This window comes from Felis catus, chromosome F2, assembly GCF_018350175.1.
Source record: "Felis catus isolate Fca126 chromosome F2, F.catus_Fca126_mat1.0, whole genome shotgun sequence".
Classification (NCBI taxonomy): domain Eukaryota; kingdom Metazoa; phylum Chordata; class Mammalia; order Carnivora; family Felidae; genus Felis; species Felis catus.
The window spans coordinates 48,906,703-48,932,539 of NC_058385.1; the positions used below are offsets into that span (position 1 = coordinate 48,906,703).

Consider the following 25,837-nt stretch of genomic DNA (forward strand, 5'->3'; position numbering starts at 1 on the left):
ACAACAACCAGAAAGTAAGCTGACACTTCCTTAAAGGGCTAACCATCCCAAAGGTGAATGAACCAAGGAGTAAAAGAAAACAGGGAGGAAAATTTCACTGGAAGACTGTTTCTCTAATGAAACATTTCACTACGTAAAAGGGTCTAAAGGGCAGGCCATGAATTCTAGCGTGGGGCCAGGCACCTTGAGAGCGATGTGAGGGTGCAACCCTGGGGTGTTTTCAAGTGTCTGACTGATTAGATCTGCTGACTGTGGAAAGCAGCCAGGCCACAAGCAAGGTGCTTTGCCTGCACACATAAGGAAGTGGGGTAGAAATAAAAGATCAAAGTAAGCCTCCCATTCAAACAGAAACGGGGCCATGATGGGCAGGGCCTTGGCCAAGGATTGCACCAGACACCGGAGGGGCCTCCTGGGACTCCACCCTACTCCTAGGACTTTCTTTCCCGCCATCAGTTGGTCACCCTAGGAGAGTGCTCCATGGCAAGGGCACCACTTTTCAGGTTGGCTGGGGTTGCTCAGGTAAACAGTTCCCTGGACAGGCAGTTTCAGCCTGACTAAGAAGGTGGCATCCGGACTGGGCTGCATGGGAGAGGAAGAGGAAGTTAGACACGTGGATGGATATGATGCATGGTCTTCTAAATGTTTGCTTGTCTTGCCCTCCATCTGCCACGGATAATTTTGTCAACACCAGTTCAGATTCTCGTCTTCCCTTCTCCCCCTTCCAGTGGAAATTCAGCCTTTACCATCCATCTCCCGTTATCCTCTCTGGCGAGGAACTGGAGGACTTGGTACAGACTGACAGAGGCAGGAAGAGAGGGAAGGTGGGTGGAGGGAAGATGGAGCTGAGAGACGGCAGTCCTACTACGCTGTTAACCTCCGGTGTAACCCCGGCCTCCGGCAGAGTGCCTGGCACTTAGTAGGCACGGAACAAATGTTTTTCAAATGACTGGCTTATTCAAAGTCACAGGATAAAGAAACAAACAAGTGATCTATGATGAGGAAGAAGTGGATGGAGGAGGGGATCAAAGGGAGAGAAGGGAAGGTTAGACTGACGGATTCTGACAGTACCAGCAGAGAAGGAAAGTGAGATTTTGAGCTTTCCTTTTGGCTGCCTCCTAGTGCATTAGCTTGTTTGTCGTCCTTGGGCGTCTCTTTGGGGACAGAATTCAGGCCTGAATTCACCAAGGACAGACGGGCTCCCCTTGCTTCTTCTCAGGAGCCTTTCAGTTCCAGCTGATGCTCTCAGCAGGCGTCCTTCTTGCATGCTGCTGGGACTGGGGAAAGCCGTTTCCACCATCAATCCCCATGGCCAAGGGCAGATGTGACAGGCTGGCAGCCCATCTCAGGGAACAGGAGCCGTCCGACACCCTCCTAGTCAGGACCCGTGGCCTTTGGCCACTGTTAGGCTAGTACTGCCGTTATCCCTGTAGACTGCAAGTTTACCATCAGGCTCTCCCTGGCCACTGCTGCTCATATCCAAATGTGCTTCTTTATTTTCTTTAGTCAATATAATGTCCCCAAATGTGCTGCTCACAGTTTCTCAAGTTACAGCTTTATCGAGCTAAAATGCACATATTATACAACTGACCTATTTAAAACGTACAGTTAAATGGTTTTGAGTCTATTCTCAGAGTTGTGCACAATTTTAGAACATTTTCATCACCTGAAAAAGAAGCCCTTTGTCTGTTAATAGTCACTCCTCATTTCCCCCCAACAACCCCAGCCCCAGGCAAGCACTCATCTATTTTTCCCTAGAGATTTACCTATTTGTGGACATTCATATAAATGGAGTAGGACACTGTGTGACCTATGACTGGCTTCTTTCACTTAGCATAATGTTTTCAAGGTTTATCAGTGTTGTAGCATTTACTAGTATTTTCTTTTGTTTATTGCCAAATAATATTCCATTGTGTGTCTATACCATATTTTATTCTTCCATCTGTCGTTGTTGGATATTTGGGGTGTTTCTACCTTGGGGCTACTATGAATAATGCTGCTTTGAATACTCTTCTACAAGTCTTTGTGTAAATGTGGGTTCTCATTTCTCTTGGGTATATACCTAGGAGTGGAATTTCTGGATCATATGTCTGGCCTTTGGAGGAGCTACCAGACTGATTTCTAAAGTGGCTGCACTCTTTTACCAGCAGTGTTTAAAGGTTCCAAATTCTCCACATCTTCGCCAACACTTGTTATTATCTGCCTTTCTCTTTTTCTTTTCTTCTTTTTATCTGCCTTTTTCTGTGATAGCCATTCCAGTGGGTATGAGGGGGTAGCTCATGGTTTTGATTTGTATTTCCCTGATAGCTGGCGATGTTGAACATCTTTTCACGTGCTTATTGGCCATTTGCATATCTTTTTTGGAGAAATATCTATTCACATCCTTTACATGTGTTTTTATTTGGTTATTTGTCCCTTATCGGATATAAATTCGCAAAACTTTCCTCCAGTTTTGTGAACTGTCTTTTCACTTTCTTTATGATGTGCTTTCATTGAAGCACAGATGTTTTAAATTTTATGACGTCCAATTTATCTTTTTTTTTTTTTTTTTGTTATTGTTGCTTGTGCTTCTGGGATCATTTTTAAGAGACCGTTGCTTAATCCAAAGTCATGAAGATTTATGCCTATGTTTTCTTTTAAGAGTTTTATAGTTTTGGCAATTACATTTAGATTTTTTATTCATTTTGGGATAACTTTTGTACATGGTGTGAGGTAGGTGTCCAATTTCGTTCTTTCAAATGTAGATATCCAGATGTCACCACACACTAGTTGATAAAACTGTTTCCCCATTAAATAGTCTTGACAGCCTTGTTCAAAATCAGTTGACAATAAATGTAACAGTCGCCCATCATTTTAAAGGATTTCCTTGTATTAGCCTTACAAAAAGCCACATGTCAATGTCTTACACGCAGCGTGTACCCAAAAATTACTCATCAGATTGAAGAAATGACAAACACCTCTCCATTTTGGTTCATTTCGAAGAATAAGGAGACAAATTCTGAGTGGCTGGATAGTTGCGGTTTATTTAATACATACCTCAGTTCAGACAAAATTATCATCAGCCATGCGTTCACGGCCTGAGCCCAGGCGGTGTTTGATGAGCCAGAATTTCATCTGATGTGACTTTAGGAGATTCTTCCCAAATAGACTAGGAGTGTCTTGCTTTGGTTTTTAGTCATCGAGAGAAGATGACTCGCAGGTGATTCCAATGACTTTGGACCCTGTGATCACCTTCACCAAAGAAAGCCAGGTACTTGGGTTAAAGAGGAGTTGCCCCTGGTCCTGTTCTCCGCATGGCTTCCAGCTATCATTTTAATTTCTATGTGCCGCCTCCCTCCCAGATTCACTTCTCAAATAGCATGAAACTGGCGGGAAGTCATTGGTTGGAATTTGTCAGCAAGCTTTGGACACAGCTGTTTCCCATCTTTTGGCAAAATTGGTGATTTGGCTTGTCTTCTGGATGGAATGAAAATTTTGTGAAGGATGTGAAAAAAAAAGACATACCCTAGGGGCACACAGATGTCCCTCAATTGACTACTGTAGAGCTCACAGGGGAAATATAGATGGGCATTTTGCTTGTAACCCTCAAGACTGGCATGAGCATCAATCTCCACGTCAGGAGGCTAAAAGTGCAGTCTTAGAACTCCAGGTCTCAGCATCACTGGCAATGGGCAGAGTGGAGGGAACTTGTTAAAATGCATATGCCTGGGTCCCTACTGAATCAGAACTTCTAGAGGTTAGACGTAGGGATCTGCATTTTAACAGACTCCTCGGGTGGGTCTCATGCTCAGTAAAATTTGAGAATTGCTTACTTGGGGGGTTTTCTTTGAAGGATATGTGAATACTTGCTCAGATCACAAGCTTTGGAAATATACAGAACCTGTGTTAAGCTTCAGTTTCCTTTGCCGTAAAATAAGAGTCACTCTCCCATCTTTCAGGCTTGAGAGGGCTGGCATGGAGTAGGGCAGCTCAGGGTCTACTACAGTAGCAGCTTTCACAACAGTGTCCCCCTGCTTGGGCCACTTGGCACCCAGTAGGGTTGCCAGATAAAATTCAGGACACCCAATTAAACTTGAATTTCAGAAAAACAACAGTAATTTTTTTTTTAGTATAAGTGCGGCAGCAATGCTGAGGCCAGTTTCCAGGGTATAGGGCTCGGTAGGACAAGCTCCATGGAGAGATGTGGGACGTTGTGCCTGGATAGATAGCCTCTGGGCCTCAACCTCCAACCCTCCCGGAAAGTCTGAGAGCCTCTCAGATCATTTACATGAAGCACTTTCCTACTTTAATTCACTGGAGTCCATTTCTGTTGCTTGTAGCTGAGAACCCCGACTGAGGCAGCATCTGTAACTTCCTACTCAACAACTTGCCATCTGTCCTCTGTTCCCACCACTCTTAGCCTTCCCTGAAGTCATCAAGAACCTCCTGCTGGCACAGTCTCTCTGGCTTTTTTTGGTTCTGTACCTTTTCCTGGTGGAGGAGTGTAATAAAGGACACAGTGCACCCATGGCTACCCTACATAGGGCATCTAGGGGAACAAACACCCGACCTCAGTGTGTTGCTGCAGACCCCCTCCGCTCAGTAGCTAGCGGTGCCCATTGGCAAACCCCACTAGAAGCCAGTGGACTAGAAGCCAGGGAGCCCGTTGATGTGGTTCATTCAGGACCGTGTCCTGGGACATGGAACAGGGAGGGGAGGAGGGGAGAGTGAGGGTGGAAGGGCAGAAGGAATGTATCCAGCATGCAGGGCATGTCCACTGTCCTAGGTTCTCTAGAAGCAGAGCCTGAGATGGGAATTTTATGCAAGTGACTCCTGGAGACACTGCTTGAAGGAGAACCGTGTGAGGGAGAGAACAAGAGAAGAAGGATGGGCCAGGGGAAGGAGCTGGGCAGAGATGTGGTTTCAGGATTAGTCGAGTCTCAGCCTGATCCAATGGGTTGCTTTGGAGCAAAGGGACAGAAATTGTCCAGCTCAGAGGCAAGGGGGCTGGACCGTTGTACCCACACACACACTGACGAACACTTTTAGTTGATTATTGGCCGTGGAATTTACCTGATATGACTGGCCAGGCCTCTCCTGGTAAGGGGGCTTGGTCAAGGGGGCTTGGTCCTTCGGTCAAGGACAAGCCTTAGGAGAAGAGGGCAGCCATGAGCCGTTAGCCACCAACATCCACCACAGCTAGGGGATGGATGCAGGGACCGGGTGGGTGGACCTGGGTGGGCACCCATAGCATCTGCCAGAAGGATATGTTTCACCTTGTTAACAGGGGATATAGCTCTGGGTGATGGGGTAAAAATCACTCTTCCTTTGTGCTTTTCTGTAGTTTACAAATTTTCCAACATTGATTCTGTTGTTTTTGGAACTAGAAAATACACGTTAAATTAAATTCATGCAGCAAAATCACCCGGTTTATTGCAGGCAAAAGTAACAGTGAATGGCCCCATATTCCTGCGGTGACATCTTGACCACACCAGGCAGATGATCCCCGCTCACTATTAGCAATGCAGTCCTAAAGCCTCGCCCTGTTTTTCTACTTGTCATCAGAGCTTCTCTGCTTAGTTACCAGGCTCAGTGGGCCAGTCCTTTAGCGCTTAACAGGTGCCAATTGCATGGCTCATAATCAAGTATGTAATTAATGTGGCTAACGGAGAGGGGCACCAGGAGGAGACAAGACAGCTGGGGTTGGACCATGAATAATAATAAGTACAATGTATGTGCCAAACATGTGGGAACCTTTGTATATGTTATCTTATTTCATCCTTACAACAGCCTATGAAGTAGGAATTGTTATTCCTATTTAATCAATGAGGAAGTCCTTGGATTGGGGATTAAGAAACCGGAGTTCTAATTTTTGATCAGCCATCAATAAAAACTGCAAACACTGGACCAAATGAATGGTTTTCGAGCCTCTGCTGAGATGCCCAGGGAGTGGGGGAGCTGCTGAGAGGGAAGGAGTGGCCGTTTGTATCTCAGCCACAGCAGCTCTGCCTTGATCTTTAAGTATTGGCAGGACCGGCTTCAGGGTCTGCAGAGCTCAGAAGGGATTCTGTGCTTAGGATTTAATGCTCTTCAGCGTTCTGGAAATTTGTAATAACTTTATCTTTTATTCTGTGGTTTGTAAGTGAAATCCTATAGAACAGTGGAGCTCGTGCCAGGGGCTGGGAGCTCTGACTCATGCTTGGGTCCACTTCCTGTCGCCTATCTGCCTCCCTGGGATGTGTTCTCCACCACCTGCTCTTGGCCCCTGGTGCCCTCAGCCTCCTTTTTCTGCCTTAACCTCCTCCTCCTGGGTTAGCAACTGGGTTGCATTGTCAGGGGGAGAAGGAAGGGAGCCATGTTCCAGGGCCTCTAAGTCCCACAGGGGCCTGACCAGGAGTATGGGGTCAGGAACATGTCCTGAAGGTGTTAGATAAGAGGGTGGCCATCCCCACACAGGCTGGAAGCACCATACTGCATTCAATGGATGCTCTTATGTACCCTCAACCCAGATACCAGGTCATGAACAACATAGAAAATGGTAACATTTAAAAAAAATTTTTTTTTTAATTTTTTTTAACGTTTATTTATTTTTGGGACAGAGAGAGACAGAGCATGAACGGGGGAAGGGCAGAGAGAGAGGGAGACACAGAATCAGAAACAGGCTCCAGGCTCTGAGCCATCAGCCCAGAGCCCGACGCGGGGCTCGAACTCACAGACCGCGAGATCGTGACCTGGCTGAAGTCGGACGCTTAACCGACTGCGCCACCCAGGCGCCCCTAAAAAAATTTTTTTAAGTTTGCTTATTTTTGAGAGAGAGAAACAGAGAGAGACAGAGACAGAGACAGAACATGAGCAGGGGTATGGCAGAAAGAGGGAGACACAGAATCCGAAGCAGGCTTCAGGCTCTGAGCTATCAGCACAGAGCCCGATGCTGGGCTCGAGCCCACAGACCATGAGATCATGACCTGGGTCGAAGTCGGATGCTTGACTGAGCCACCCAGGCCCCCCAAAAATGGTAACATTTGTATATCCCACTGTCGTAAACAGTCAAGGTAGTACTGGCTAGCCTTGAGTCCCACTCAGGAGCCTCAAGAGCTGAAGGCAGTTCCACCCTAGACTTAGATAGATGGGGTCTCTGCCTTGGTCTTGTGTTCCCTTTTCTGCCCCATCCCACTTGGCCCCACTCTTTCCTAAATAACAGGGTAAGTTATCCAGGGGCCAAGGGGACACACCTTCCAAAGCCCGCAGCCCTTCTTCAGCATCCGTTGCTCCCCCCCCCCCCCCCCCCGCCCAGTCCAATGCAAACAAATGTGTGGTCTCACTGTGCATGACTAATACATAGCTCACACCACTTGGGACTCACCGTGTGAATCTGACAGCCCTAGAACTGGTCCATCCGCCATTAAGTCAGAGAAGTTCAGTCACACGAGTTCACCGTCAGATGTTCCCAGCAACAGAAATTTCTAAATGCTTGCATTCAGTTTATATACTTAAGGCACAGCAGACCAGTAACAACAGTTTGGTCCCTGGATCACACGAAGAAGCTCTGTTCTAGATTATTCTATGGGTGCTGAGACTCTGGGATTACCAGCCCAAATCACACCGAGCCTGCTTCCAGGTTTTCATGGGCCTCTTCTCCTGATTCATTCACTCCCCTGGGCCAAGGGGCAGCTGTTCACAGAGAGCAGTAGAGATGGAGATTGAATACGTGTGCTGGGGTGTCCATACGCATGCGTCTGAGGCCCTTTTGGTATAGGATGGAAGGGGGTATGGAAAGAGAAGGGGAATAGGCTGCCAGCTGATGGAGGAAGGGGCCACAAGGATTTGGGGCAAGAATCCATTTCTCGGCACATCTGGAACACATCCACAGGGCCCCCTCGTTCTACAGCCTGCCAGTCAGGAAACTCTAGCAACCATTTTCTATTGTGACTTTCAGTGTTTCGAATTCTGATTTCTATCCCATGGCCACAGCTGAGGGCCTCTTAGGTTTTGGTAGAGCAAGTGGGTGACCTGTGGATGTACGTATGTGTTCTTTGGATCACTGCTTCCTCAGGTTTGATGGGACTGTGGCCTCATCAGCTCTGCCTAGTCAACCAGCCCTCCCTCTCATTGTGTACCAAATAAACTGTGCTTCTGACGTGTGCTTCTTGGCAAATAATTTCTCAACAATCTAGGAAAGGATTTTTTTTCTGTTTTCCTTAAGTGTGATTAAAAGCGAACCCAGGCTAACACCCCAAAAGAAAGATAGGCAAATGACTTGACAATTAAAACACACACACACACACACACACACACACACACACACACACACACAATTAGCCAATAGGCACACAAATAAATATGGTATCTCTACTAAATCAAGAAGTGTGGATCCAAGCAATGAGATACTTTATTTTGCCTCTTAAGTTGGCAAAGATGAGAAAAAAAAAAAGAATGAAAATATTCAGTGTTTTGTGAGGGTTTGAGTAATATTGCCATTTCATATACTGTTGGCAGAGGGCAGTAGGGTAATTAGAGAAAAATTCATAGAGGTAAATCTGGCAATGCATCACAAAAGACTTTAACATGTGCAAATCCTTTGAAATCTTGAAGACACCGGTTATATTTTCTTACATCCACTGGTAGTTGATAGTAAGTCTAATGTTGGGGCGCCTGGGTGGCTCAGTTGGCTAAGCATCCAACTTTTGATTTCTACTTGGGTCGTAATCTCGCGGTTTGTGGGTTCGAGCCCCACACCAGGCCCCACACTAACAGGCTTTCTCTCCCTCTTTCTCCGCCCCTCCCCTCCCAAAATAAATAAATAAACTTCCAAAAAAAAAAAAAAGCGTAATGTTAATCTCATTCTTGTTTCGTTTTTTTCATTTTTTTTCCCCCTCTTCTGAAGCTTTTCTCGTTAATAATGGTGTTTGAAGTTTCACTCAGCTCTGTCTGGGTTGGTTTTTCTTTGTATTTGTCTTGCCAAATGTTTGGTAGGCTGTTTCAATTTGGAGTTCCGAGCGCCTAGTCAAGATTGGATCTTTCTGGCAAGCAGCCCCTATCCTGAAGCTGTCAAGGGGACCTCCAAGAGTTGCTTCATTAGAACAGATGGTGCTCCTACCTCCTGTCACTCACAGAATTCCAAGGGATCTAGGAGCTCCGTGTCATGAACTGGGGCAAAGACCCAATGTTGTGACAAAAGATCCTCCTATCACCCCTGGCACGCAGGAGATTACCAGGGTTTTGGGAGCTCGATGCCAGGAACTGGGGAAAAAGACCACATATGTATTTCTTATTATATCCCAATATCCCACCTCACGGCCTGCTCCGTCATCGCTGACTGGCCTCGGCTGGTTGCCGATGGCCTTTCTGTGGCTGTTACAGAGCCTCTCCTGGCCTCTTGTCTCCCACCTGGTATCTCTCCCTCGTGCTTCCTGGACCACCTTTTCTCTTTTCAATCAGATACTCTCCATCCATGAATTCCTCGATGTAGCCCTCTTGCTTCTCAATGAGGCTATTTATTTAAACCTCACTCTATCATTTCTTGGCATTTGTCACGGAAGGAACACATGCTCAGTCCAACGTCTTGAGATGGAATTAAAGTTAAAAAAAAAAAAACAAAACTCTGTATAACCAGTAATTCCACTTGTAGGATTTATACTAAGGAAATAATTAAGAATAAAGCTTTAACCCCAAGGAATTTCAACCACAGTAACATTTATTGTGAAAACAAATAACCAAACTAGAGGGGATTGAATAAATGGTGATACAGGGGCACCTGGCTGGCTCAGTTGGTTGATCGTCCGGACTCTTGATCTTGGGGTCATGAGTTCAAGCCCCATGTTGGGCATAGAGCTTTCTTAAATAAGTGCATACATACATACATACATGAAAACACATCCACACGATGGCAGACTAAGTGTGTGAAAACTACGATGGCGGAATACTTAATTGCATGGAAGAATGTGATTGATGGATTGTTAAGTAAACGTTTCAGGTTACAACATTATTTTAAAGTCTCGTTTTTGCTAACACACACACACATATTCTTTCAGAAAAGGGTAGCTCTGCATGGTGGGATTCTGAGGACTTATTTTCTCCTTTTCGGCTTTTCTCCCCCCACGCTCTTGGGGCCTGTTTACAGCAGCTGTCACGGGTCATCCTCTGCTTCTCTCCCCAAGGTGTGCTGGAAGATGGACTGTCCTCCAACGGCGTGCCCCGATCGACAGCCCCAGGTGGAATATCCAACCCAGAGAAGAGGATGAGCTGTGGGACCCAGTGCCCGAATCCCCAGAGCCTCACCTCAGGCCCTCTGACCCAGAAACAGAATGGCCTGCGGACCACGGAGGTAGGTGACAGCCACAGAACCCACTTGGGACCGGAGAAAGGGGAGAAGCTTGCTTCAGGCCTGGGCCACACTGAGATGGTACCCAGGGAAGGAGCCGTGACGGCTCGCCTTGCTAGTGGAAATTCTCCATGCCCCCCGTGTGAATATTGTTGCAAAGAAAATAGCAGGACCCACTCCACCCCACTCCCTGCCTTGAGGGTTGCTGTGCTTTTTTTGAATCAGGGGAAATGGGCCCTTGCTAGCTGCACTCTCAAGAAAAAAACGTGTGTTTGGGGCGCCTGGGTGGCGCAGTCGGTTAAGCGTCCGACTTCAGCCAGGTCACGATCTCGCGGTCGGTGAGTTCGAGCCCCGCGTCGGGCTCTGGGCTGATGGCTCAGAGCCTGGAGCCTGTTTCCGATTCTTTGTCTCCCTCTCTCTCTGCCCCTCCCCTGTTCATGCTCTGTCTCTCTCTGTCCCAAAAATAAATTAAAAAAAAAAACGTGAAAAAAAAAAGAAAAAAACGTGTGTTTAAATACAGCTTTGCTCGGGATCTCCTCTTCACCACAGCTCTCACCGCGTTGACACTGGGGGCTGTACTGGTTCCTGTAACCAGTCTTAGGCCAGGCAGTTGGCAGGGCTCAGGGTAGACAGGGAAGGAGAGAGAAAACCGGTGTGGTAGGAGGCGAGCCAGACATTTTACCGCACACCCTTTCACCAGGCAGGCAGCGGGAGCGTCCCCAAGGGGGTCTGTCACTGCAGAATGTGGTGGCGGCATTACCCGCAGACTATTAGTGTCTGACTATGGCATCCCTGAGCCAGCTGGCATCCTTTGGATTCTTCCCTTGCCTCCAGAGCTCTTGTTGGGACGTGCTCCCCCTGCTGGCACTAGCTCCTCCCAGGGGAAAGAATGCCCTTAAAAGGCCCACGGCAGCCTCCGGGGTGGGGGAGCGGGGTGGAGGGAGTTGGGGGGGGGGGCTTCTCCTCTTACTCCCTTCCTCCCTCACCCCCTCCTCTTCCCCATGCCCCACCCTCCTCAGAGTCCACTGCTCACCGGATGCTGATTTTCCACACCCAATCCCCCCTCCCCCCTCCACCTCCCCTGTCAAAACGTACTGGTCCTAGCCCTCAGACTGGTGCCACCTGTTTTCTGAGGCTGCAGCCTGTCCTCTGATGATAGAATTCTTGCTCACACGAGTGAGTTACCTCTTTAACCCTTGGTTAGAAAACCTGTTGCAAATTCAGCTCTGATGCTCATTAACTAAGTGGCCTGGCAGGAACCACTTAATCTCTCCGAGTCTCGGGTTCCTTATCCACACAACAGAAATAATTCCAAAACAAGAGGACAGCGGGCCCCGCCCTTTGTAAACTGAGAAGTGCCGTAAGGAAGGCAGCAAGGCTTAGCAGGGGATGGCTCGGCACACAGCGCTGCAGCCCGGTGGAATGAAACACCAATGGTGGCTCTTCGGACACTGTAGGAAGACACGGGTGGGGGAGGTAGACTTGAGGCTGGCCTTCCTGTGTTCCCGTTTTGCCTGCTTGGCCTGTGCATGAGCTGGCCTTCTAACAGCAATTTGTTTTAAGTTTATTTATTTTGAGAGAGAGCAAGAGAGCGCACTCAAGTGTGGGAGGGGCAGAGAGAGAGAGAGAGAGACACACACAGGATCCCAAGCAGGCTCCACACTGTCAGCACAGAGTCCCACGTGGGGCTTGGATCTCACGAACAGTGAGATCATGACCTGAGCTGAAAGCCAGAGTCAGATGCTTAACCAACCGAGCAACCCAGGCGCCCTGTGAGCTGGTCTGCCAGAGACCTAATAACCAGTGCCTCCCCCAAGGGGAGGCCCCACAGAAGCTCGGTGACTGCTCTGGTGCTGGCCCTGACTTTGGTTCCCTAGCTTCCTCCCAACGCATGTGCCCTCGCCCTTTGAGTCCAGACGGTCGCGGCAGGCGGGAAGCAGCTTTGCCTGGTGTGTGGCGTGATCCACACGCTTGGTTCCTGGCCCCAGAATTCGTCACTTTAAAATTGTGCTCTGCAGTTTGCAAGGTGCTTTTAGGTCTGCTGGTGCATTAAATCCTCCCAAGAGCACCGGAAAGTAAGCATCATCCCCAGTTTACAGAAAAGGAAACAGCTCATTTGACTTAGGACATAAATAGTTCATATACGTGCTGGAGGTGGGTGCCAGGGACTTTAAATTAAAACAGGTGACTAGTATAAAGATGGAGCATAGAGATGGCAAAGGACCTTTTTATTGAAGAATAAGGTGTCAGTCAGCTATTGCCACAGTAATGCTGCACACCACAGCATATCAGTGTCCAGGAGCTTCAGACGATAATTTTTTTCCTCTTGCATGCAACTTGAATGGCTAGGCCTCACTTCAGGCTCCAGGCTCCGGGTATAGCTTAATCTGTTCCATGTATGTATAATTTTGGGAATCAGGCCATATATGCAGCAGCTCTCTGAGCTATATCTTCTCATGACTATGGGAGGAAACCGAGAGGGCAAAACCAAACTTCTGGAACACTTTTCCTGTCTCTGCTCATATCACGCCACCTAATCTCCTCTTGGCCCAAACAGGTCACATGGACAAGCCCAACATCAATAGGGCAAGGAAGTATACACTGTCCCTAGGGGAGAGACAGCAAAGGATTAAGGAAAATAATGCTATCTACCACGTGTCACATACATCAGAAAAACGCCCAAGTCAGTCATAAGCGCAATGAACTTTTATAAGATGCCACACCCGTGTACCATCATCCATATGAAAACATAGAACATTATCGCTACCCCAGAAATCTCCCTTGCACTCGTCACCATGGTGACTGGGATGTGCCAATCACTGTTCACCCCTGCAACCTAACCATTCTTCTGACATCTAGCATTATAGACCAGTTTTGTTTATTTTTTAGACTTTTATAAATGGAATCATACGGTCCCTGCTCTTTTGGGTCTGGCTTCTTTTGTTCAACACTATGCTAGTGAGTGTCATCTGTGGTATTGTGAGTTGCAAAGATTTCCTCATTTTCACTGTTATGTCTATTCCATTCTATGAATGTAACCACTGTGCTTGAAGGACATCAGAGTTGTTTCCGGTTTGGCCCTATTGTGAACAATACAGCTACTAACATTCTCGTGCATGCCTTTGGGTGGACATTCCTTTCTTTTCAGTATATACCTAGGAGTAGAATTGCTGGCTCATAGGATGGGGATATATTCGACTTTTATGGATACTGACAAATAGTTTTCCAAAGTGGTCATACCATTTTGCATGCTAACCAGCAGCGGTGAATTCCGGTTACGGAACATAAGAATTTAAAGCCGTTACGTTGTGCTTAGTCTTCCTTAGGCCTGTGATAGCAACCTTGCAGGCAGGCATAGGATACTAAGCACTTTGTTATACTATTTCACTTAATCCTCACAATGACTCTAAAATCTTGACACTGTCTCCAGTTTACAGATGAGAACGGAGACTCTGAGATAGCCAAGGGAAACAGTTCCCACACCACACACACACACACACACACACACACACACACACACACACACACACACACCGTGGAGCCCACCCTGGGTGTGGAGGGAATGAGGACCTATACACACACCTGACCAGCACAGCTCCGGGGACAGGTGGCACCCATGGCTAATCCATCCGCGGGGGATTGTTGTCACAATTCAATGAGCAATGGCTATGTTGTAACTACTTCCCAAGTGAGATCAGGGAGCAGACAGCTTCAGTTCTGAGTGTTCGGACAGTTGCGGAAGTGCATCAGTGGTCTCTGTGTCCTGAGATCTCACCAGCCACCGGACATCTTGAGTTCCTCAAAAGCCGGGGCAAAGGTTTTCTATCTGCAATGTGAGTTTACAAGTTTACCTCTGGTTGAAGTTTCTGTCCGCAGGGCTATCTCATACCAACACAGCTCTCAGCTGTGAATCTGCTCAATGATCATTGTTTCTTCCTAAACCCTCCACGGCCTTCGACATACTACCTCTTCTAGCTGGTCTTACTCCGGGCTGAACTTCCTGCATTTTCAGTATCTTGCTCAGGCAGTATCCACTCGCCTCTTCCCTCTTCCTCTACGCTCCCGGCTGCCACAGGGATGACCTATTATCATTTCACAGCATTCCCCTGTATATCATCAGGCCACCTGGCTAATGGTTTTTTGGCGCTTTTTAAAAGCTTTCTTTCTCCAGAAGAACCTGTTCATGAAGCGTGCATCTCTATGCACCTGCTTACCGCAGTATCCCCATTCAGATTTACAAAACAAGTTTGAGTGTTAAAAGCAATCCTTGCTAGGCCTGGAAAATGTCCTCCTCAGTTCCTAAAAGCATTCTTTTGATTCATTCATATAGTGTTCTTCCACTGAGTGCCATCTGTGTGCCAGGTGGTGTTCTGATGCCAAGGGTCCGGGAGTGGAAGGAGCCCTTTGCTCTGAAGCAGTTGCCAGTTCTAATGGGCTGAGGCTGGGGAGTCAGACAATACAGAATAAACGAACAAAGGCTTTATCGATTTGAAATAGTGCTGTTTATTTCAAGCAAATAGAAGGCCACTAGGAGGGGATAGCAACCCCTCTGTTTAACACAGATGCCACCCCACGGTTCAGATTGCTTTCCGAAGGGTGATGGGGACAGCTAGTGGTGCTAATGGCCGTGAGCAACGGCATCTCATGTTCCGGGCTGCTCTCCACTTCTGTCCCATCAACAAAGCCATAGCTTTCATATTTCCATTCCTTCCGATCCCTGTCTTGTGCCTGGTGTTAACAGGTGCTAACTTGCAAAAAAGAATGTGACAAAAATGGTCTTTTGCAAATGAGAACAGTCTCCGTAGAGAGCTCTTTCTCTTTCTCTATTGCACCTTGACTTCCTCCAGTCCCTTGGGACCTTTGTGACATCTCAGCATCTTAGTAACCATCGCCTGGGTCTCCTTCCCCCAGCTCCTTCCCTGAGCTCAATAAGAACATCAGAGGAAGTTCTTAGCTGCTGTTCTCTCCTGCTAATTAATTGTTCGGGAACTCTGAGCTGCCTCCAAACCTTTGCTCTCGGATCTGCCATTTCCTCAGGCTTAGGATTCTTCTTTTGCTCCCCCAGAACTATCTCCTCAAGTATTTAGCTAAGGTAGAAATGTGTATGTGGGTACAGCTCTGAGCAGATGAAGCTTGGGTGTGTGGCTGGCCTCCCAATGAGCCTTCGAGTCTTCAGAAGCTGCGTCGTTTTGAGTTGCTTTATTGTTCTTGGCAAAGTGGCCAGACTGTGCTGAAGAACTTCGCCGGCGTCCGGACTGATTCTCAGCTGAGGAGCTCCCTCCTCGAGCCCTCTCTTTCTGCTCCCCCTGCCCCTACACCCAGTGACTGACTGTTGGCAAGGCTCGGTCCAGTCCAGGGACGATGGGTGAAGCCTCGCAGAAATGGCTGTGGCCAGAGAGGGAAGCCTGACCCAGAAAGGAGGGTGGGACAAGCCCAGAATTCCTCCTGCATGGCGGCAATATGAAATACAGGAGAAGAGTTTGGAAAGCAAACAGGAGTTTCTCTTAGGAAAACAAAAACGTGTCATCAAGAGGAAGGAGGGGACAAGAGAAACATTGAGGGAAACCAGGGAGGGAGAGCTGTGAGAGGGGCACTGTGATGCACATTCTAGTTGAAGCCCGGGTAAAGGAGATAATTTAGCAGTATAGGGATATTGAGGGTGTGTGTGTGTGTATGTGTAGGTGTGCATGCCCCTGCTTGTGTGTGTCTGTGTCCGTGTGTGTGTGTGTGTAGTGACTTCCACTACCTCTATATATGCATCCATATACTGGCTACTACCTTCCATAGATGAAGAATTACAAGACTAACTGTTCACCTAAGGGTCTGCAGAAGAACCAATTCGATTAGAAGACTCTCAGGGCAGAGACCGCCTAATTCTTTGCCCCCCTGAGCCTACTTCAGGGTTATGCACCTAGTATGTGCTTCCTGAGTACCTGTTGATGGGATGAGACTGGCCTAGTACTTCACGAGAATCAGCAAGGTTTCCCACAGCCCCACTCCCACCCAGCCGCCCTCCGGCGCCACCGTCCTGTGATTGATGGCTGTTCTGTGGGATCCTGTGCTTTTTCTCAAGCAGGTTCTGCTACTTTCCTAGTGTTTGATCTACCTGAGGATCAAGTTGAAGAGCGACACCCCTTTTGGCACTCGCTACCTGTTAGATACAATCCCCTACGATGAGTAGCCTAAGTGAGTACCTTGTGTGGGGCTGTGGTCTGCACAGGATTTGCTGCAGGTCTGGAGAGTTCTGAAGAGTTTTGCCTGAGGGGGGATCTGACCCCTGCCTTTGGAGGCTAGCGTCCTGGCCCTCGGTGGAGTTGCTGAGCTCAAAGGTTTCCTGATGGGGGCGCCTGGGTGGCTCAGGTGGTTAAGTGTCTGACTTTCGATTTCAGCTCAGGTCATGATCTCACAGTTTGTGAGTTTGAGCCCCACGTTGGGCTCTGTGCTGACAGTGTGGAGCCTGCTTGGGATCCTCTCTCTCACTCTCTCTCTGCCCCTCCCCTGCTTGCATGCATGCGCTCTCTCTCAAAAAATAAATAAATAAACTGTTAAAAAAAAAAAGTGTACTGATGACCTCAAATTAATGCCATGAAGCAGCAAATGAAATCCCAGAATTTGGGAACAGCTAGATGTTATTGTCTGTCTCCCTTTAATGGAGCTTCACTGAAAAGAAGAAAAAGGTCTTGAGTTGTAGCTGACAAGCCTTGGTCTTGTATCTTTTGGGAAGGAGAAGAGGGAGCTGATATTTTCAGAGTGTCTGCAGTGGTCCACACACACCGCATATGGCATCATCTTACCCCTCACCCAGGGGGAAGCGGCAGCATTTCCCTCTAGGGAAAACAGGCTCAGAAAGGTTAGGTACTTGGCCAGCATGGCACGGGGAAGAGTCATTTGTCTGTGTTGGACCTCAAACCCAGGTCTGTCTGCCTCCAAATCCCATGTTCTTCATTCCCATTACCAAAAACAAAATGGTGGAGAATCCAGAGTAATTTTTAGCAGAGGTGTAGGAGGCTGGATGCGGGACCCAGGACTATCATCTTCAGTTCAACCCACCCCCTATATTGACATTGGCCTTGGGCAGATCACGTTGGCTTAAGTGACTTCTGCTGCCTCATCAGGAAAGGAAGCACAGTACCATTTCTGGCTGTCTCTCAGGCATGGTGCAAGAAGTAATCAATTGTAAGCATAATGCAAACACTGTAGGAAAGTTCTAGGGCAGGGCAGTACAAACAAGTGCTGTTCCCAGGACATTTTGTCTCTTTCTTTCGGAAGATTTCTTTTCATACGCGTGTTCATCAAGTTATTTGTTGGGTGTCTATTATGTGACAGGCACTAAATTATATTCTGGGGATACCACGGTGAACACAACAGATTGGGTCCCTACCTTCTTGAAGTTTATAATCTGATGAAGATATAGAAAACACATAAGTAAACAAGCAAATATGTAATCCAAGCTGCGGTTAAAGGCCAGGAGGGAAGTAAAGAACCCTGGGAGAGAGAATAGGAAGGCCCTCAGCTCCTATATGCTTCGAAAAGCCCTGAAAGTTTCCACAAGAAATCCTTAGCTGTGGTTACCCCTGGTGAAAGCACAAACATGGCCGGAGGGTGGGAGCGATGTTACTTTTCATTGTACCCTTCTCTACTCTTTGAATTTCTTTGACCATAATTATGGATGGCTTTTATAAATAAAAAATACAGTTATACTGGAAAATTGGTGTCTGAAAAATCATAATCTTGGTAAGCCTTGCTTTTTTCTTCATTGTGTGTGAGGAAATGCGGAAAGGTTTGTGCAGTATCCTGCGGGGTATAGATATATTTGTGGAGTCAAAGGAAAGTTGAGAACACCTGTATTCCCATTTGGGGGGAAAGTGAGAAGAAAGGGCTGAGCAGACTCAGCCGCACCCCTGAGTCCAGGCCTCCCGCAACAACCACGCAGATGTCGTTGTCTTCTAAACCCCTGGAGAAACAGTCCATCTGGGTTTGAGGCTGCCAGGAAGTTATCACAGTCAATCTGGTTACCCTTGAGAAATGGCCGCCAATAAATTACTTTTAATTAGAGAGGCAGTACCAAGAGGACTCAAATCCATGATTCACAGAGTTCTACACCTGCAGAAATTGAAATGAGGCAGAGGGAAGAACAGAAAAGCTGTAAAACTGAGTGAGAATCAAGAGGTGGCCCATTAACAAGAGTCAGTGGTGATGAAACTCACAAAAAAAGAATTTTAGAAGTGGAGGAAGGATTGCATTAGCAGACAGCCACAAAAGAAAAAGGTGCCAAATAGGTTTCTCTCATCACTGAGTTGGGAACCAGATTTTTTTTTTTTAAGTCAGTAATTGCAACTGGGACATGTTTTCTTTTCCTTTAGTTAAGTAAAGGGAGTGGGATGTTAAATAAAAAGGTTTGGCTGGCTGAGAACCACATCAGAGAGAAAAATATCTATAATACAAAATGTCAGAGGTTCTTTTTTAAATGCTTGTTTATTTTTGAGAGAGACAGAGGCAGAGTGCGAGTAGGTAGGGACAGAGAGAAAGGGAGACACAGAATCCGAAGCAGGCTCCAGGCTCCGAGCTGTCAGCACAGAGGCTGACACGGGGCTCGAACCAACGAACCACGAGGTCATGACCTGAGCCGAAGTCTGATGCTTAACCGACTGAGCCACCCAGCGCCCCTAAAATGTCAAGAGGTTCTGAGGACCAAAATGGGACAATTGTCCCACGTATCCACATAGCTCTTCTCCTGTAGAAGGGCAAAGTAACTCCTCAGGGCTTCTAGAGAAAATAATCTGGCATTGTAGCCCTCTTTCTCATCTTCTTTCTCCCTCTCCTTCAGGCTTGAAATCTGAGATTTCCAACTTGTAACTAGATTACAGCAACGACCGACCTCCTGAATGTCTGTGCTGCTGTAAAAAGGGGTGGACGCCTTTCTGCTGATGCCTCAGACTTGAAAGCTTCTATTTCATAAAATGCTTCCAAGAGAATGCACTGTTGTTCTAATGTTTAATTACCAATACAGCGTAATTGTTTGAAAGGGACTTGTTTGTGGCTTCGAACCTGTATCCGTCATTGGAGTAGAGAACTCCAGTGCCTTTTATCCAAATGTATAACCTTGCAGAGGTATTGTCCTTGTTGTTTGGACACAGGAGTAGCAAGAGCCATAGTTTAGGTAGAATAAGAAGGCTTTCCATTTAAATTTAGTATGTTCGACGTCACCGTTTTGCAAATAGAATTAATGTTAGCTATAACTGGGGTGACTGTTCTGGTTTGCAGTGGCCTGAGCAGGCTCCCAGAATGTAGGACTTTCGGTCAATTTGGGGCCAACCAGGGGAAGTTGGTCACCCTATTAATGCTAAGTGACATGCTTAATTCTCTCAAAAAGCCTCACAGAGAATCAGGCATTATCTCCCCATTTTTCAGGTAAGGGAACTGAGACTCAGAGGTTAAAGGAACATGTCTTGTGACAACTAACTGGTGACAAAGCCTTGCCCTAAGTCCAGGTCTGTCTGGCCCCAAAGCTTGTGCTCTGAACACCACCGCTAGGGCAGGCTTCTCTGGATATACAGATTTAAGAAGTTGCAAAAAGCAGGGGCGCCTGGATGGCTCAGTCGGTTGAGCAGCCAACTTGGGCTCGGGACATGATCTCACAGTTTGTGGGTTCGAGCTCTGTGTCGGGGCTTGCTGCTATCAGCACAGAGCCCGTTATCGCAGATCCCGCTTTGGATCCTCTGTCCCTTTCTCTCTCTCTGCCTCTCCCCTGCTCTCTCTCAAAAATAAATAAACATTTAAAGAAGAAGAAGAAGAAGAAGAAGAAGAAGAAGAAGAAGAAGAAATTGCAAAAATAAAAAAAAGAAATTGCCCCATTGTGCTTGAGATTAAAATCATACAGGGGCACCTGGGTGGCTCAGTCCGTTAAGCGTCTGACTTCGGCTCAGGTCATGATCTCGTGGTTTGTGGGTTCGAGCCCTGCATTGGGCTCTGTGCTGACAGTTCAGAGGCTGGAGCCTGCTTCAGATTCTGTGTCTCCCCTTCTCGCTGCCCCTCCCCTGCTCGTGCTCTGTCTCTGTTTCTCAATAATAAATAAACATTAAAACAATTTGAAAAGTCATACATAGTCTGTGGCTGTTCTGGGAATGACTATTTTGTAGCCTTGGACTCTCTACTTAACCAGGCTAGGAAATTAAGAATCATCCAACTATTAAATTTTTGCTTATATTTTTAAGCTTAGAGAAGCAGACTGAAATACAGAGCAGAGCATTTTCTGGGTATAATCTTTAATAACCTTTTGTGAAATCTTGCCAGTAACTCTAGAGGAAAGCAGTTGTACCTTTTGGAAAGTTTACATTTCCGTTCTGGAAAGCTCTCTGACTGCCCACCAGTTTGAGAGGAATGCTGCCGTCACCTTGGCTCCTTTCAAATACAGCCTCTGTGTCTCTATTCCATGCCCCAGTCCTCAAAGCTTGTGTGCAATTGCACCCCAAATGGAAATCAGATGGAATCAGCCTCAGGATTGCCACACTTTTCTTTAGGAGAAATCAAATTGGGGGTGGGACTTTATGGGTTCTCTGCTTTTAGCAAGAAATAAACCCATCAAAGTCAGTGCTAGCCCTGGTGCCAGTTCAGGCTTTGGAAGAGCTGAGTTGTAAGACTGAATCCTTAAAAAGCATTGACTTCGGGTCGTTAAAGCAAGGGGACATTGACAAATGCAGTATGTTCATTCATTCATTCACCCACTAATTCAGCCAAACCTAAATTGAGAACCTGTTCTGTCTCAGATGGTAATAGGCACTGGGAACATGAAGAGGAAAACAGTAAAATCCTAGCTCGTGAAATCAATGGGTAAGACTCAAATTGCATATGGTCAATACTATCCCTTAAATACCTCTCAAATCACCCATAAAGTATTCTTAGGTCAAGTTCCCTAGAAGCAGAACCTACGATGAGGATTCTTGTGCAAGCAATTGATTGAAAGAGTACTCTCAGGGTGCCTGAGTGGCTCGGTCGGTTAAGCGTCCCAATTCTTGATTTCAGCTCAGGTCATGATCTCACGTTTCACGAGATTGAGCCCATGTCAGGCTCTGCACTGACAGCACAGAGCCTACTTGGGATTCTCTCTCCCTCTCTGTCTACCCCCCCCCCCACCTCTCTCAAAATAAATAAACATCAAGAAAAAAAAAAAGTACTGTCAGGTGAAGCCCATATGGTAATAAGGGAAGCAGGATGGAGCAGAGGACCTAGTTCAGCAAATATGTGAGCTCTGCTGACTCCCTCAGGGAGCCTGGTCCCACAGGGGACTCTGGAGCATGAAGACATCATAGATTTATATCCCCTTGAGGCAACATGGCCAGCCTTTTATATCCCCAACCATCAGACATGGACTTTGGGCTGTCTCCAGGAATTAGTGTGTGACCTCTGTGGCATTTCTGAGCAAGGTGGCTCTGATCAGATGAGATGTCATCTGATCAGACGATTCTCAAAAACTGGGTGCTGCTGTGGGCAGTTAGACAAAACTCACAGCATCTGGGGGTATGGATGCACCAGGCACGTAAAGAGAATCTGGAGGGGGCGTCTCCAGCAGCTACCACGCAGGATGTATGTGACATGGTACAAACCACCTATCATTTGTTAGTAAATTAACCAGGCCAATTTATTTTTCTCCAGTGGTGCACTAGTCCACCATTTCTTTGGACGCCCTACAGCTGAAGTAGTTGGCTTATATTCGGGGGCCATATAGTATTAAAAACACGCATCCGTCTGCATCCACGCCCGGCGGGGAGACTCTCACGCCCTGGGAGATGCTTCCTCAGATCTGAGGCTGACTGTGTTTTCCAGGAAGCAGATGCTGCGATGTCATTATACAGGATGCTCATTGGGAAGTGCCCCGTCAACCCCTGCGGAGGGGAGGGCCGGAAGCAGGAGTGGGCAGAGGAGAAGGTGAGCCAGAGGCAGGCCTAGCAGTAGCCGCAGCCGAGCCCGCCCCACAGGGAGCTCTGGAGCTAAATGGCTGCTCAGAGCCGGCCTGCTTTGTACCAAAATGGCTAGGCCTTCATACCCCGCATTGGGCCACCCTGGCAAAGGCATGACCCGGGGTGAGGGGGCTTTCTGCAGCTGAGACACCCCAAGGGGACGGCTGGAAGTGATTCACTGACTGCACTCCCAGCTGCTAGGCAGCAGGGCTTCCTGGACTGGGATTGGGCAGCACATATCTCTGTCTACTACGGAGACGACTCAACAGGACCCCTCTCGCGCTCGCTGCAAGCATACAGTTGAGCGGAATGGACACAAAATCACTCCCCACTAACTTAAAGTTTACTCTTGAGGTGGGGCACATAGGGTACAAGAGCCTACAGTTTAGTCAATGTTTTAGTATTTATTTTTTTTTTCAACATTTATTTATTTTTGGGACAGAGAGAGACAGAGCGTGAACAGGGGAGGGGCAGAGAGAGAGGGAGACACAGAATCGGAAACAGGCTCCAGGCTCCGGGCCATCAGCCCAGAGCCCGACGTGGGGCTCGAACTCACGGACCGCGAGATCGTGACCTGGCTGAAGTCGGACGCTTAACTGACTGAGCCACCCAGGCGCCCCAATGTTTTAGTATTTAATACGAATTCTGGACTTTGATCATTTTATCTTCACTTAGAAGCAAATAATTTATCTTCCTTTTTACTTATACTTACTGAATCTTTTTTGTGTGTGTGTCAGTTTTATTTAGCAATAGGCATTATGTTGAGAACCTTAATTCGTGACCTTATTTAATCCTTACAATAATCTTGTGAGGTAGGTCCTGTTGTTATCCCCCATTTTACAGGTGAGAAAACTGAGGGTTAGGTTAGACAAAACTTGCTCAGGGGCGCCAGGAGGGCTCAGTTGGTTAAGCATCTGACTCTTGGTTTCGGCTCAGGTCATGATCTCACGGCTCTGTGGGTTTGAGCCCCGCATCAGGCTCTACGCCGACAGTGCGGAACCTGCTTGGGATTCTCTCTCCCTCCCTCTCTCTCTGCCCCTTCCCCACCTGTGCTGTCTCTCTTAAACGTAAATAAATAAACTTAAAAAAAAAGAGAGAGAGAGAGAAAAGAAAGATTCTATGATGAAAAAGAAATATTTAAAAAAGAAAAAACTCGCACATAGTGAAATTATCTAGTCGGTCTTTCACTACAAGCCTGTCTGGCTCCAAAGCTCAACTCCTTAACTGCTTTACTAAAGCCGGCTGTGAAACCTTTCACACTACCCCTTGATGGACCTTCGCTAATTAATGCATTCATTCAACAGTGTTTTACTGAGCATGCCTGATGCCAGGCTCTGTGCTAGGTCAACATGAGAGTTTCAACAGAGAAAGCTTTGAAAAGGAGGACATGTGCCTGTGCTCCTGTGGGTCGTTCTTCTTGCCTGTGTGTGCGCGCGTGTGTGCAGCGAACTCAGGAGATTAATGCAAACCGGGATGTGTTCTACTAACTCAGTTCATGATGTTAACCTTTCCAACAGGCTAAAAGAGACGCTAAGCGAATGTCTGCAAAAGAAGTCACCATTAATGTTACAGACAGTATCCGACAGGCAGACAGAAGTCGAAGAATCTCGAAGAACTGTGTTAACTAGCAGGAGCGTTCGGCTGGCAGCGCCGATGGACAGCTCTGGTGCCCTCCACCTACTGGAGCCCATCAAGGAGCCTTGAAGAAGCGGGTGGCCCCTGCTGGACGTGAGCGCTGCTGAGTGCCCCGAGGGACCGTCTTACCGGGCAGGGAGCGGCTGCCTGGGCTGCGGGGACGTTCTCGGCGCCCTCCTCACCACAGAGCTGTACTGGCACAGTGCTTGCAAACGGTGATACGCTGCAGTGACGGTGCCTGTCTGCAGCCCCTGCGATGCGGTCTGACGTGGCCGTGGTGAGCGAGAGCCACGGGCGGGTTTGTGACACGGAGAAAAGTGGACGGAGTGCGTTTCCTGGGAGAACGACGCGCACGTGGGCTCTCAGCCCCGCTGGCCGTGGCGGTGTGCGCTCTGGCGGGTCGGCCTGTTCCTTCGTTCTGTCTTTCGGAAGGAAGCCCACCGTCGGCAAGCCTACCGTGTTCACTTCACAGTCGTCTTCCGCCCACCTGTAAACCCAGGTGTAGGAGAGACCGAGAAACAGGGAAAACCCCTGTGACACCCGTCTCCTGAGCTCAGTCCGAGACAGATTCAGAGATCCAGTGTCACACAAACTAACCCCGCCCGCGCTCACAGCATGTTTGGGGAGGTCTCTGTGATGCAGTCACACCTGTCTCTCATCTGCCTTCAGTGTCCCCCCCCCCCCCATACAGGTGTCCGTGTCTGCCCACGTACCGCAATATCGTGGTCACCGTGGTCAACACATCCGACCAGGACGGCCCTCAGGGCTTAGCCAGACATTGCATTTCAGAGCGTCCCAGTTGTCTTCGCTTGTGCTCTTGAGTGTCTGTTCTCTCCAGTTGGGTCATTTGCAGTTGTTAATCAAAGCGTAGACACTGCTCGCAAGAGGCAGATAATCCAGAACATACTGGCAGCACATAGCCTCTCGTACACAGCGCCAGGCCTAGGGCTACGTCGTGTGCTGTCCGTGAAGGAATCGCTTTATTTTTTTTTTAACGTTTATTTATTTTTGAGACAGAGAGCATGAACAGGGGAGGGGCAGAGAGAGGGAGACACAGAACCGGAAGCAGGCTCCAGGCTCTGAGCTGTCAGCCCAGAGCCCGACGCGGGGCTCGAACCCACGGACCGCGAGATCGTGACCTGAGTTGAAGTCGGACGCTTAACCGACTGAGCCACCCAGGCGCCGGAAGGAATCGCTTTAGAAAGGCAGTGCCGAGTTGATGTGCCATCACATTGACCGACGTGCACTGTGTTAGAAATCAGAGGCAGTAAAAAAAAATATTTTGATAGATTAAAATTATCTAACATTTCTTTACACGTGTTAGGTGGAAGCATCTTCCTCCAAAGTAATGTAGCATAATTTTAAACGATTGTTAACATGCCTGGACTGGGAAAGGTAGGACTAAAGTTGTACCAAATGATACCAATAAACTCCATGTTTAGCAGAAATGGGCAGCCTGATGGTGTGTGTTTATGTAATACGGTCCAGAGAAGTGACATGTAGGTTAACATTTAGAAACTTGGCCTCATTACTTGTCAATTCTGTTATTCCTCAAACACAAGCACGGCCTCCCTCCCTTCCTCCCTTCCTCCCTTCCTCCCTTCCTCCCTCCCTCCCTCCCTCCCTCCCTCCCTCCCTTCCTTCCTCCCTTCCTTCCTTCCTTTTCTCCTTCTCTCCTTCCTCTCTCCCTCCCTCCCTCCCTTTGGTAGACTGTATATTTATTCATTAAACATTTAATACCAGCCCTGCATCAGGCACCTTGCAGATGCTAAGAGATTTTGAGTCTGGCCAGTCACCCTTGTATATTCTGAATCTGACAGTGGACTTCATAACTAGGGGACTAACTTAGACCCTAAAGTGTAGGGTATGTTGTGAATTCTCACTTTTACATTCAGGGTAGCTTTCTCTCCTAGACCGGATCTGGGTGTTCTAATCACTGCACAAGCCT

The 25,837-nt window shown here is 47.7% G+C and overlaps 1 protein-coding gene across 4 annotated transcripts in view; it reads left to right on the forward strand.

Moving 5' to 3' along the window:
* Nucleotides 1–25,337, forward strand: part of BAALC (BAALC binder of MAP3K1 and KLF4) — a 107,037-nt gene extending 81,700 nt beyond the window's left edge. For all 4 annotated transcript variants that reach the window (XM_045050175.1, XM_045050176.1, XM_045050177.1 and 1 more), the window contains 2 exons: nt 10,134–10,300; nt 23,772–25,337. In XM_045050175.1, the coding sequence (XP_044906110.1) occupies nt 10,134–10,300; nt 23,772–23,882 (278 nt within the window). In that variant the 3' untranslated portion in view covers nt 23,883–25,337. The remainder of the gene's footprint in view (nt 1–10,133; nt 10,301–23,771) is intronic.
* The last annotated feature ends 500 nt before the right edge of the window (nt 25,338–25,837 follow it).